Source organism: Tupaia chinensis, unplaced genomic scaffold, assembly GCF_000334495.1.
Source record: "Tupaia chinensis unplaced genomic scaffold, TupChi_1.0 Scaffold000257_1, whole genome shotgun sequence".
Classification (NCBI taxonomy): domain Eukaryota; kingdom Metazoa; phylum Chordata; class Mammalia; order Scandentia; family Tupaiidae; genus Tupaia; species Tupaia belangeri.
Window position 1 is genome coordinate 4,535,436 of NW_006159737.1, and position 13,525 is coordinate 4,548,960.

At 39.8% G+C, this 13,525-nt stretch overlaps 1 protein-coding gene across 1 annotated transcript in view; it reads right to left on the reverse strand.

Annotated features, from left to right (window-relative positions):
• The window catches only part of CPED1 (cadherin like and PC-esterase domain containing 1), a 341,161-nt gene that overhangs the window by 298,153 nt on the left and 29,483 nt on the right, over positions 1-13,525 (reverse strand). The window contains exons 2-3 of the mRNA XM_027772159.1: positions 12,035-12,192; positions 9,247-9,272 (exon numbers count right to left, since the gene is read on the reverse strand). Coding sequence (XP_027627960.1) covers positions 9,247-9,272; positions 12,035-12,192 — 184 coding nt within the window. The remainder of the gene's footprint in view (positions 1-9,246; positions 9,273-12,034; positions 12,193-13,525) is intronic.

The following is a 13,525-nucleotide window of genomic DNA, read 5'->3' on the forward strand; positions in this document are numbered from 1 at the left end:
CCTGCTGTAGTTCTGTTTCTGCTACAACTGTATATGTGTCCTTCAAGTACACAGCAGTAATTGTGACTCGATAATGAAATGTAATCTGTGTCAGTCTTTCAAACCACATATTACTTCAACTCTGCCTTGGGAGTAGGTTAAGTATTTTTGGAGAATATTCTTTCTTTTTTAGGCCACCATACCATTCTATTGCATTCTAAAACAATGATTTACTAAACAGGACCTGAGTGACATGAAAGAGAATAATCAATGGTAGTACTGTCTCTTTGGAGAAGAATGTGTTATAAAAATCCTGGGTCCTAAGATGTATTTTTCCAAAGCAAGGAATTAGAGAACCAGAAAAGGGAATATTGGACATAATACCAAAGGAAGAATTAGAAATATAAAGTAGAGGACATAAATAGGACCTAAGTACATATGGGGTTTTCAATTGTTTTCCCTTAATATCTTCTATATCCACAAGCAACCAAAGTTATGCTCTGGGGTCAGCATGAGGTGTGCTGGTAAAGGTCCTGGCCTCCCACATGGCTAAACACAGTTCAAGTCTCGGACCTTGTGGCTTGAAAATCATGCCAGCTGCATGTTCATGCATGCCCAAAATCCCAGGAGGAGAATGAAGGAGAAGGGATTGAGGTGTGGCCAACCCCCACAGGCCCAGTGGCAGGGTGATTTCTCACTTTTCTTCTTGCTGTCTCTTTCTGTCTCCCTTCAGTGGGCACATGCACCCTATTGCAAAAACTTATATATATATATGTATACACATACATACATATATGTGTGTGTGTGTGTATGTATATATATAAAGTTATGTGCTTGCTTTTATTATTTTTTTTAAAGGTTTTTGCCTTAGGGTGCATTTGCTCACCAGAGAGAGACAGATCTAGTGAGAGGGAAACTGAAAGATCACCCCCCTCCCTGGGGGAAGGGTCATGACACAGTCTCTTCTCCTCCATTTTCCTTCTGAGATCTTGGGCATGCACACACATGTGCCCAGCATGAGTTTCAAGCCACCAGGTCCAGGACTTGAACCACACTCAGCCATGTGAGAGTCTAGCGAAGTAACTGCTACATCATCTGCTGGCCCCTGCTTTTATGGGTTCTTTATGAGAGAGCATCTTTAGGAAACATTATGTGTTACATTACTTTATGGGATATTAAACTGTCAGTGAAGCAATTATTGCCTCTAAGCAGATGACACGCGATCTACATTTTCTGTCCTAACTTCCCTGTTTACCTGAGTTTCTGTTGAATATATCCCTAGGGAAAGCTCACTATGTTTAGAACTAAACTCATCTACCCTCCCCTAAAACCAACCACCTGAATAATCCAGGCAGATGTGACAGGGGTGCTCTGAAAGCAAGGACAGTGTAAAATTTTGAAAAATGGACAAAAGCACCTTAAAACACCAGTAGTCTAGAATCATTTGCTATATAAAGTATTGACTCTAAGTCACTGTATTTATGGTTGCATTATTTTTGTTATAAGAGTAGACTTGCAGGAGTAGAATATCAGCATTCCTCTAAAGTTACACAAAGTTAAAAGATTTATAAGTTAAGTTATAATACGAATTGCCTGAGGGAATTCAGTATTTAAGGGGCTCAGACACTGGTACACTATGTTATCTTCATTTATTCATGCATTCAATAAATATTTATTGAATGCCCCTATCTGGAGGGCATGGTTTTAAGTGAAGCCCAGAAAAGAGCTCATCTCTGACTTTAAGGTGTTTATGGATTGTTTTGATGTGAGGTTCTTCTGCCAATATGATCCTGGAAAGTGTTGTATAATTTGGGGGGGGGGCCAGGAGCAGGGGTGGGGAGAGCTATAGCTGTGACCATTTACTGAGAACTTAATGAAAACTTGTAAGTTGATTGAGTCTGTCTCACTCCAAATCTTGCATTTTTTTGTTACTAGCATAGGGTGCATGTACTTGCCAGAGAGAGAGAGAGAGAGAGAAAGAGAACATGAGAAAGTAATCCCTAGGGAGATGGTTCAGGACTTATCCCCATTCAGCTCTAGGGATTTGGGGTACACACACACACACACACACATGCACCCAGTAGCTTGAAAAGCATGCTGGGTGCAGGACTCAAGCTGCACAGTTGGCAATGTAAGATCCAGCAATGCCGATCACCATGCCATTGACTTGCCCAAGAAAGCCTATATTTTCAATAACCACAGTCTATGGCCTCTCCAAGAAAGTGATTATGGCAGTTAAACTTCTTAACTATGAGTAATTTAAATCTCAAGTTCTTTATAGCTTTTTTAAAAAGATACAGGGGCCAGCAGATGATGTAATGGTTACGTCCCTGAACTTCCACATGGTTGGCTATAGTTTGAATTCCAGACCTGGTGGCTTGAACATCATGCTGGGTGCATGTGCGTGTGTGCCCAAGATCACTTGAGGAGAATGGAGGAGAAAGGATTGTGGCATGACCATCCTCCCGGGGGGTGATTTCTCACTTTCCTTCTTGCTATCTCTGTTTCTCTCTCTGGCAAGTGCATGTGACACCCTAAGGCAAAAATCTCTAAATAAATAAACAAATAAATAAAATACAAATAAGGACCAGCAGGTTCCCTGGTAGTTAAACTGAACTCCCACATGGTCGACCACGGTTCAAGTCCAGACCTGGTGGCTTCAGAATCATGCCAGGCACATGTGTTCATGCCCCAAATCTCAAGATGAAAATGGAGAAGGGATTGCTGGGTGGTCATTCCCCCTGCGGGATGATTTCTCACTTTCCCTCTCACTGTCTCTGTCCATCTCTAGCAAGCTCACATGCCTTAGGACAAAAGCCTAAACAAACAAACAAAAAAGGATACAAATATCCTTCCCCACTGGGAGCAATTTTTCACTTTCTCTTTCACTGTCTCTCTCTGTCTCTCTCTGGCACACACACGTGCCCTATGGTAGAAAACAAGCAAACAAACAGGCTAAAGCCAAATTGGCATTCATTTCCATTTATAAAGGTTAAGACTGGTCCATAGTATTTTTTTTTTCTATATAAACTTCAGAAACAATTTTGGCAAGCTACTATAAACAAACCTTTGACAGTAGACTAAATTTCAAGTGATGACATTGATACATTGGACAATTTTAAAGGAGCAAGTGGATGTAAATCAAAATATAAGAGGATAAAAAATAAGTTATATAAACACATTAAGTAGTGATCTGTGTCTCTTGCTTTATTAACTATATATTTTAAATATTATTTCATTTTAATTTTATTTATTCATTCGTTTATTTTAATTTGACCAGAGAGAGACACAGAGAGAGAGAAAGTGAGTTAGTAAGCTACCAGGTCCAGAACTTGAACAGTGGTCAGCCATGTGGGAGTGTCCAGCACTTTAACCACCACGCCAACTGCTGGTTCCCAACTAACTATATTTTTTAATAGTGTTTCCCAATAACACATTTGGGTAAATTAGAGTGCTCTTATTAGGAGGAAAAAAGATGTGAAACAGCATTCCTTAAAATACCATTCGCCAGAACACAGTATGTCAAGTTTAATATCAATACAAATACCAATGGATAGTATTTACCATGGTATTAACTCGCCCTTCATAGAAATGCCTCTAGTTCCTCGTGCTGTTATAGCACGGGGGCCAGCAGGTAGTGGGGTGGTTAAGGGTGCTAGACTCCCACATGGCCAACCATGGTTTGGGACCCCGGATTTGGCAGCTTGTTTTTTCACTCTCCCTCTCTCTCTCTCTCTCTCTCTCTCTCTCTGTCCTTCTCTGGTCAAATTAAAATATATAAATAAATAAAGTTAAATAAAATAATTATCTTAAAATATGTTATAACATGTTCATAATGGAAGTTTGCCATATAAGCCAGTATGTAACACCTAGTTCATTTGTAATGCAAATAATACACTGGTCTTTGATCCATTTCAGAACTTAGAGTTAGCCACTTAATTCCTTGGAAAAAGTTGTCTCAAATATATTACTTGGGCACATGGAAAATTCAGGGGAGGAACTGCCATGTTCCCTTCTTTCCGAGAATAAACTTCTTTCTGTTGTTGCTCTAGACACTTGGAGGCTCATGGCTAAAACTAAACCTAAATCATGACAGTTAAGATGAATATCCAGTTTGGGCCTGGATTTTATGTTTTCTTTTTAGTAATTTTGTTATGTATTTTATTATAAAGCATCAAATTCTTCTTGAATGGAGTTTGGTATGACTGAACATTTCAAACTGAGTTGAATTATCATCTTGGTGCATAGAATAGTCTAAACTAGTTATACAGAATTTGTCTGTAAACAAAGGGCAGCAAACTTTTTCTGCAAAGAAACCATGAAAAATTTAGACATTAGAGATCATACAGTCTCTACAGTGGCTAATCATTCTACTATTATAGAACAAGAGCAGCCCCAACACAAGTAAGCATGACTGTGTTGCAATAACATTTCATTCACAAAACGAGCGGTGGGCCAGATCCAGCCAATGAGCTACAGATTACCAACCTTTGACATGAACATTGATATGGTCTTTCATTTTTTACATATTTTATATATTTTTAAAAAGCATCCTATGTAAAACCCCAATATTATAATAAGGCACAATTTGAAACCATAAGAGTGACTCCAATTCTACAACTTCACTAGCAGGTTTGCAGTTCTTATTCACATGGACGGTGATACATATAATTTGAAGGTGCTGGATTATATTCTGAAGTTGACAAAGAATGGCTAAATAGGCACTACTCTTCTAGGATACAAACATAATTCCAATCTAATTATCTAATCCACTCTAGGAATTCCTCACATGCTGCTTATTTTTCTCCAAGGGAGTAAGTTACAAACTTAAGAAATATATCTACCGTCTTTCGGGCTATTATGTAACAATTTCCTAAACATTGGGTGTTCAGAAAAGTCATGATGTATTTTTTTATGCAAAAATAAATGTGTCATGACATTTCCGACAATACAATAGTGACCACAAGATAGAAAAAATAAACAAATAGAAAGAAGAATTGGATGGTACTTCAATCTTCTCCCTTAAAGAATTATATGCTTTAACAAGTGCAGGGGCATAAGATGTATTTTTCCAAAGCAAGAGCTTCAAAGACAGTAGAAGTTTACATTTTCATCCTGCTCCATTTTGTAGGCCTAAGTCTGTTAAGACAATTGCCCTCCTACTGTTCTCGACATCAGTTTAAAGATGAAATGCTGCTTGTAAATACCTTACAGTTATATCATAGATAGCAATGGTATAATAAAAGCAGGCATTTATATCACTTCATTCCCCCAATTAACTCTAAAAATTGCTACATTGTGAGCCAACACTATATCCCTTTGAATAGTACTTCCCAAGATAGACAGCGAGATAGATAGATAGAGATAAATGAATGGATATGGATAATCTCCTGTATTCTTTTTTTATAATTATTTTATTTAACCTTATTTATTATTATTATTATGATTATGATTTAATTTGATCATGAGAGAGAGGGAAAGTGAGAAAACAAGCTGCCAGGTCTGGAACTCAAACCACGATCAACCATGTGTGAGTCCAGCATCTTTAACCACCACACCACCTGCTAGCCTTGATAATCTCCCATATTCTAATTCAGCACCTGAGATGGCCTACTTTCCCTTTTAATAATGTTTGCTAAATTAGTAAGAAAACTGAAATACAAATCTAAAGGTTATGCTACCCATGTGGATTACAGTTAATGGTAGAGGATGGCCTGTCTGACCTATCATCCTTGTATTTTTTTCTAGTTTTTATCCTTTTTTGTGCTTAAAAGGTTTTTTTTTTTTTAGTGGCTGCACCTTGGAAAGAGGTCACCTGTGCTTCAAAGGATGGCACTAAAAGAGGTCAGCAGAGGTGACTGGGGTTGAGTCCGAAGAGGGGAGGGAAGCAGGTGGCAGAGACAGGTACAATAGGAAAACACATTTTAATATTTATTTTCCTATGATTAAGAATGTATTCTATCAATGTCTCAGATCTGCACCTGGATACTCAGTAACATTTGTGGCAGTGTCTATTTTGTTTTTAATGTAATAATTTCCAATTTCAGGTTGGCAAATTACACAAACTGCAGTTGTAAAATGAAAGATAGGTGCAATCCGCCTCCGGATCCCTCTAAATTGCTTCTGCTTCCCCCAGGCTATCCAACTGGAGGACGTTAAGTTTCAATGTGCCAATATAGCTTCATACTCTCTGTTCATGGACACCTAGTAAAAGCGCCATGAATGGATTTGTAGAACTAAAGCAAAATCTATTTTGTATACTATAAAGATGTGCAGTGATTGAATGTAAAAAAAAATGTAAGAAAATAAAGGAAAAATCTAAAGCAAAACAAATTCTCTGAGAATCACATTGTACAAAATATTTTTGTACTCCGTGCCTCAATGCAACACAATTTATGAATTAAACTTGTGGCCATGGAAAATAGGTTGCAAGAAAATATGGTTTCCTATATGATGCATAATTAAGGAAATATTAGAGTACAGCCACAAAACTTTTTATTTCAGGTATTTCATGCACATTATTCTTACAGTGAAGATTACCAAATCAAATGAAAAACCAAAAATCAATTTTCCATACTTATAAAATTGTGAAATTCCTGCCCACTCTTGAGGCCTATCCAGGAATAATTTCTTATACAGAGTAAAAGAGTGCCAAGAACAAGTGAGAAAGTGGATGTTTTAAAAACTATGGGCATGCGGGAAAAGGAAACCGAATCAGCCTTTACTTTGACAAATTCTGGCGACACCATATAATGATTTGTTCCTCTGGGCCCCGCAGAAACTTTGGCTGCCAGATTCTATTGCCTTCAGGCTGCCTTTGCACTTCCTTGATATTTGGAAGCTGCAAGGTAATACTCCTTTTTCTTGTAAAGCTGACCCAAGAACATCAAGGGAGAGAGGAGACGTAACCCATCTGTTTTGCAGCTGGAGAAAAATTGAAAATTGAAATGGAATTGAAGCTGAACTGCACAATAATCCACGTTCTGCACATAGAAATTCAGTAGCAGCATCCAGGAGGCAGGGGAATATATGAATGCTAGGTAGGAGCAGCGTGTGATCGGGGCCCCTCTGCATGACTCCAGCACAGCCCACATGACAGCGTGCAGTGTTATATAATCTCCCCATTCAATGCTAGGATGAAGTATTTGTAGGCCAAAAGAGTAAATATTATTTACCTTTCATTTATACTGATAACTAGCATGACAAACAGGTTTCTGGCAATATCATTATGACTGTTCCAGAACTTTAGATCGGTCCCTTTTTAATAGAGCCAACCTCAACAAGTTTCAAAGTGCGAAGTTTGTTTTCAGCTCTCCCTTACATTCCAGAATTTTCGTATTCCCTTTAAGTTTTCTCTGTTGTTTCCACAAGCCAGTCATTTAGATTTATATGGTACTGTAAGGGTAGGGACAAGAAAACAACATTCACAAAGGTCTGTCTTCATAACCCATTCTCTGCAATTTTTTTTTTTTTTTTGGTCCGTAAGGCATGTACACCTATGAGAGAGAGAGAGAGAGAAAGTGAAAAGGCACCTCCAGGAGAGATGGTCATGCTGCAATCTCTTCTCCATTCTCTTCTTGGAATTTCGGGCATGCACACATGCACACGTACCCAGAGTTTCCCAAGCCAGGAATTCCTGGGTCCAGGACCTGAACCATGAAGTCAGCCATGTATAATCCAGCCACCTTAACCACCACACCACTGACTGGCCTGCTCTGCACATGTTAAGATCTCTTTATTCTCATCAAAGCAGATCTTCTTACACTCTGTTCCCTGGGAACCTTGCTAGGTAAGTAGCTTACGACTGCATGGCCAGTGCGGTGAAGGATGATCATGACTAAATAGCCCACCAACTTTCTCATGAACATCTCTCCAACCTCCTTTCACTCACCAGCAGGTTGCGAAAGAAGTGCTATGTGGATGATACGATGCTTGGAAAAACTATAGTGGCACCAGGATCTGACTATTCTTTCCCAAAGGAAACCACCAAAAGGATCAGCAGTTAATTGAAATTGCTTTCCCTTCACACTCCCTTTCAATAAGTAAGAAACTAGATACATTATGTCATCATAAGGAGAAAAATTGGATTTGCTTGTGCTGAGTGTGTGTCCTATATCATCACTGCTCTAGTGATGACAGACCAGTGCAGGGTAAGTGGCCAAAAGTGACTGAGGCACCAAGAAGATGAAGAGGTAAAGTACAGAAAGGGAAACCTAGAACACGGGTCTTCCTCCCTGCCCGGTCCGCCCCTCACGCAAGTGTGACGTAACAGCACACGTGCCCTTCACCTCCTGAAGACTCAGTGTCCTTATCTGGAATCTGGGAGTGAATGAATATTTCTTTTTTAAAAAGTTTCTTTCTTTCTTTAATGAACAAGAGAGACAGGGAGAGAGAGAGAGAGAAGAAGGAGACAGAGAGAGAGACACCTTCAACAGGGTCTTTATACCATAATTTACCCCAGCCACAAACAGCCCCGGATCATGGACACGTGCACTCAATTAGTTCAGCAAGGTCTCCAGATGGGAACCAGAAGCATCCCACATGGGTCAGCTGCAGAGATTGGCATTCCCACTGCGCTGCTGTTCAGCCCAGTTCTCAGGGTACTCAGGGGGCTACAGTGAGGTTTACATGGGGTCCTACAGACAGAGTTTGGCCTAGAAACTGTCATAAAGTTAGCTGTTCAAAAATGTTATCTGCTGTTATTAGCTTTTGGTCCCTCAGCAGCTGTTTAACTTTCTTTTAGAATAATTTGCTTGAAAACTTGCCTCTTATTTTTCTCTGTAAGTGATAAAAATAAAAGTATTTGATGAGTAATAGTGTATATGATAAATAACCCTACTTCCTTAAGATTTACAGCCAATCTGTGCATCACATTTAAGCTGACTTCTTGAAACAATTTCTAGCACATTCTACTTGCAGTCAGATGAAGTGGCAATTTTCTTGAAATATGGAGCCGTTTGGAGCTGGGCAGAACATGTATTCAGGCTCATAAACATAAACCTTTTTTATGCAGCATTTAAACATGAACTATGCAACTAAAATATAAACAAAATAATTTCAGGAATAAAGAGAGATAGCTAAAGGAAAACTGAGAGAAAGTTAAAAAAAGAGAAGCAGAAGCTAAGTTTTCTACAATGTGAAAGAACTGATGAGGGATTAAAATTCTGTGTGTGTGTGTGAATGTTCTTAGAGGAAGACACCATACCCTGGAGATTGTTTAACATTATGTGTCACGTGACTTTGGTCATTGTTTCTTGTTATTCTGACCTCGTTCTAGCAGCCCCAGCCCAAGCCTGTCTTCGGCGATGACAACCGTATAGCGATGCTGAGCGAGAATGTGCTGGTGGAGCCCCAGCTCGACTTTGCTGTAGGAAGGAGGCCTGTAGAGTACAGCCCTTCTGCCGTGACTGCCAAAGTGGGTCTCGATTGATCCTTCGATCTAAGAAAAGAAAGAAGGCACAAAAATTCAAGATGAAAAACTAGTACGCTTCCCTCGAAGGACATCATTAATGCAAATTCAAGGACCATTCAGAAAGTTATCCTTTCAGGTGTTTTTCTAGAAATGAAAGACAGATTCACTGGCAGGCTGAAAAGGACAAAAACAACCTCATAGGCAAGAACTGAAGGTGAATTGAATTGTTCTCATGGTTACAGAAACATGAAAATTTTAGGCCATTAAAATATAAAAGCTCCTTAGAGGAATACCACTATGTAGAAGTAGAAAGCTCAACCCTTGCTGAAAATATGGATTAATAGCAATGCCTTTCATCTGCATCGTGCTTTTATAAAGTAGTTCCAGCTGCATTATCTTTTAATATCTCTTTTAGGTAAATACAGCAGAGGAAACAGAAGCAGAGAGGATGGGTTTTGTGCTGGAAGGACATGGTTAGGGAGAAGGACAGCTGAGGAGCAATCTCGGAGCTCGGCCAAAAGAGTAAATATTATTTACCTTTCATTTATACTGATAACTAGCATGACAAACAGGTTTCTGGCAATATCATTATGACTGTTCCAGAACTTTAGATCGGTCCCTTTTTAATAGAGCCAACCTCAACAAGTTTCAAAGTGCGAAGTTTGTTTTCAGCTCTCCCTTACATTCCAGAATTTTCGTATTCCCTTTAAGTTTTCTCTGTTGTTTCCACAAGCCAGTCATTTAGATTTATATGGTACTGTAAGGGTAGGGACAAGAAAACAACATTCACAAAGGTCTGTCTTCATAACCCATTCTCTGCAATTTTTTTTTTTTTTTTGGTCCGTAAGGCATGTACACCTATGAGAGAGAGAGAGAGAGAAAGTGAAAAGGCACCTCCAGGAGAGATGGTCATGCTGCAATCTCTTCTCCATTCTCTTCTTGGAATTTCGGGCATGCACACATGCACACGTACCCAGAGTTTCCCAAGCCAGGAATTCCTGGGTCCAGGACCTGAACCATGAAGTCAGCCATGTATAATCCAGCCACCTTAACCACCACACCACTGACTGGCCTGCTCTGCACATGTTAAGATCTCTTTATTCTCATCAAAGCAGATCTTCTTACACTCTGTTCCCTGGGAACCTTGCTAGGTAAGTAGCTTACGACTGCATGGCCAGTGCGGTGAAGGATGATCATGACTAAATAGCCCACCAACTTTCTCATGAACATCTCTCCAACCTCCTTTCACTCACCAGCAGGTTGCGAAAGAAGTGCTATGTGGATGATACGATGCTTGGAAAAACTATAGTGGCACCAGGATCTGACTATTCTTTCCCAAAGGAAACCACCAAAAGGATCAGCAGTTAATTGAAATTGCTTTCCCTTCACACTCCCTTTCAATAAGTAAGAAACTAGATACATTATGTCATCATAAGGAGAAAAATTGGATTTGCTTGTGCTGAGTGTGTGTCCTATATCATCACTGCTCTAGTGATGACAGACCAGTGCAGGGTAAGTGGCCAAAAGTGACTGAGGCACCAAGAAGATGAAGAGGTAAAGTACAGAAAGGGAAACCTAGAACACGGGTCTTCCTCCCTGCCCGGTCCGCCCCTCACGCAAGTGTGACGTAACAGCACACGTGCCCTTCACCTCCTGAAGACTCAGTGTCCTTATCTGGAATCTGGGAGTGAATGAATATTTCTTTTTTAAAAAGTTTCTTTCTTTCTTTAATGAACAAGAGAGACAGGGAGAGAGAGAGAGAGAAGAAGGAGACAGAGAGAGAGACACCTTCAACAGGGTCTTTATACCATAATTTACCCCCACCACAAACAGCCCCGGATCATGGACACGTGCACTCAATTAGTTCAGCAAGGTCTCCAGATGGGAACCAGAAGCATCCCACATGGGTCAGCTGCAGAGATTGGCATTCCCACTGCGCTGCTGTTCAGCCCAGTTCTCAGGGTACTCAGGGGGCTACAGTGAGGTTTACATGGGGTCCTACAGACAGAGTTTGGCCTAGAAACTGTCATAAAGTTAGCTGTTCAAAAATGTTATCTGCTGTTATTAGCTTTTGGTCCCTCAGCAGCTGTTTAACTTTCTTTTAGAATAATTTGCTTGAAAACTTGCCTCTTATTTTTCTCTGTAAGTGATAAAAATAAAAGTATTTGATGAGTAATAGTGTATATGATAAATAACCCTACTTCCTTAAGATTTACAGCCAATCTGTGCATCACATTTAAGCTGACTTCTTGAAACAATTTCTAGCACATTCTACTTGCAGTCAGATGAAGTGGCAATTTTCTTGAAATATGGAGCCGTTTGGAGCTGGGCAGAACATGTATTCAGGCTCATAAACATAAACCTTTTTTATGCAGCATTTAAACATGAACTATGCAACTAAAATATAAACAAAATAATTTCAGGAATAAAGAGAGATAGCTAAAGGAAAACTGAGAGAAAGTTAAAAAAAGAGAAGCAGAAGCTAAGTTTTCTACAATGTGAAAGAACTGATGAGGGATTAAAATTCTGTGTGTGTGTGTGAATGTTCTTAGAGGAAGACACCATACCCTGGAGATTGTTTAACATTATGTGTCACGTGACTTTGGTCATTGTTTCTTGTTATTCTGACCTCGTTCTAGCAGCCCCAGCCCAAGCCTGTCTTCGGCGATGACAACCGTATAGCGATGCTGAGCGAGAATGTGCTGGTGGAGCCCCAGCTCGACTTTGCTGTAGGAAGGAGGCCTGTAGAGTACAGCCCTTCTGCCGTGACTGCCAAAGTGGGTCTCGATTGATCCTTCGATCTAAGAAAAGAAAGAAGGCACAAAAATTCAAGATGAAAAACTAGTACGCTTCCCTCGAAGGACATCATTAATGCAAATTCAAGGACCATTCAGAAAGTTATCCTTTCAGGTGTTTTTCTAGAAATGAAAGACAGATTCACTGGCAGGCTGAAAAGGACAAAAACAACCTCATAGGCAAGAACTGAAGGTGAATTGAATTGTTCTCATGGTTACAGAAACATGAAAATTTTAGGCCATTAAAATATAAAAGCTCCTTAGAGGAATACCACTATGTAGAAGTAGAAAGCTCAACCCTTGCTGAAAATATGGATTAATAGCAATGCCTTTCATCTGCATCGTGCTTTTATAAAGTAGTTCCAGCTGCATTATCTTTTAATATCTCTTTTAGGTAAATACAGCAGAGGAAACAGAAGCAGAGAGGATGGGTTTTGTGCTGGAAGGACATGGTTAGGGAGAAGGACAGCTGAGGAGCAATCTCGGAGCTCTTTAGAGTTAAATGATGCTGCCGCTTCTGTAAGTTAGAATGCTGTAGAATGTGAGTGCATTTTGGTGAGGTCTCTGTGCACGAGAAGAGGAGAGCTCCTGAAGTGTAATTCTAGGCTCTTCCTTCAATAGTCGATTGCTCCCCCATATAAATACTCCTCTTTCTCACAATGATACTTAAAACTCCATTAACGAAGGGAATGTTTGAACAGACAAGTCGAAAAGAGGCTACAATTAAAATTCATTTTAAGACTTAGTGCTAGATATAGGGCATTTTTCTGAGTCTCAAACTTGAAATTGAACCTTGAAAAAAAAAATGAAAGTGTTTCTTATTTTTAGAAGGACTGCTGAGATTGGGTGAAGGTCAGAGACAAAAAGGGGAGAAGACAAGAAAGAAGAGGCAAAGGAGATGGTGGAAGAAGATGAGAGGGAAAAAGAAAATTAGGAATCGGAATTATATCTAATGGCAGTTCTGGATCAACCTGTCCATTTTATGGGTCTTAAAACACAATATGTACCAGATTTTTTTCCTGTACTTAAATGTCATTTCCCATTATTGATAGAATTGATTCCATGTCTTTGTTTTTTTTGTTTGTTTGTTTGTTTTTTGGAGAGGTTTTTGCTATAGGGCGCATGCGCTTGCCAGAAAGACAAAGAGACAGAGAAACAGAAATCACCCTCCCAGGGAGGATGGCCTTGCCACAATCCCTTCTCCTCCATTCTCCCTTGGGTTCTTGGGCACACACGCACACGTGCCCAGCGTGAGTTTAAGCCACCAAGTCCGGGACTCAAATCGCGGTCAACTACAGGTGAATCCAGCGACATAGCCATAATACCATCTGCTGGTCCC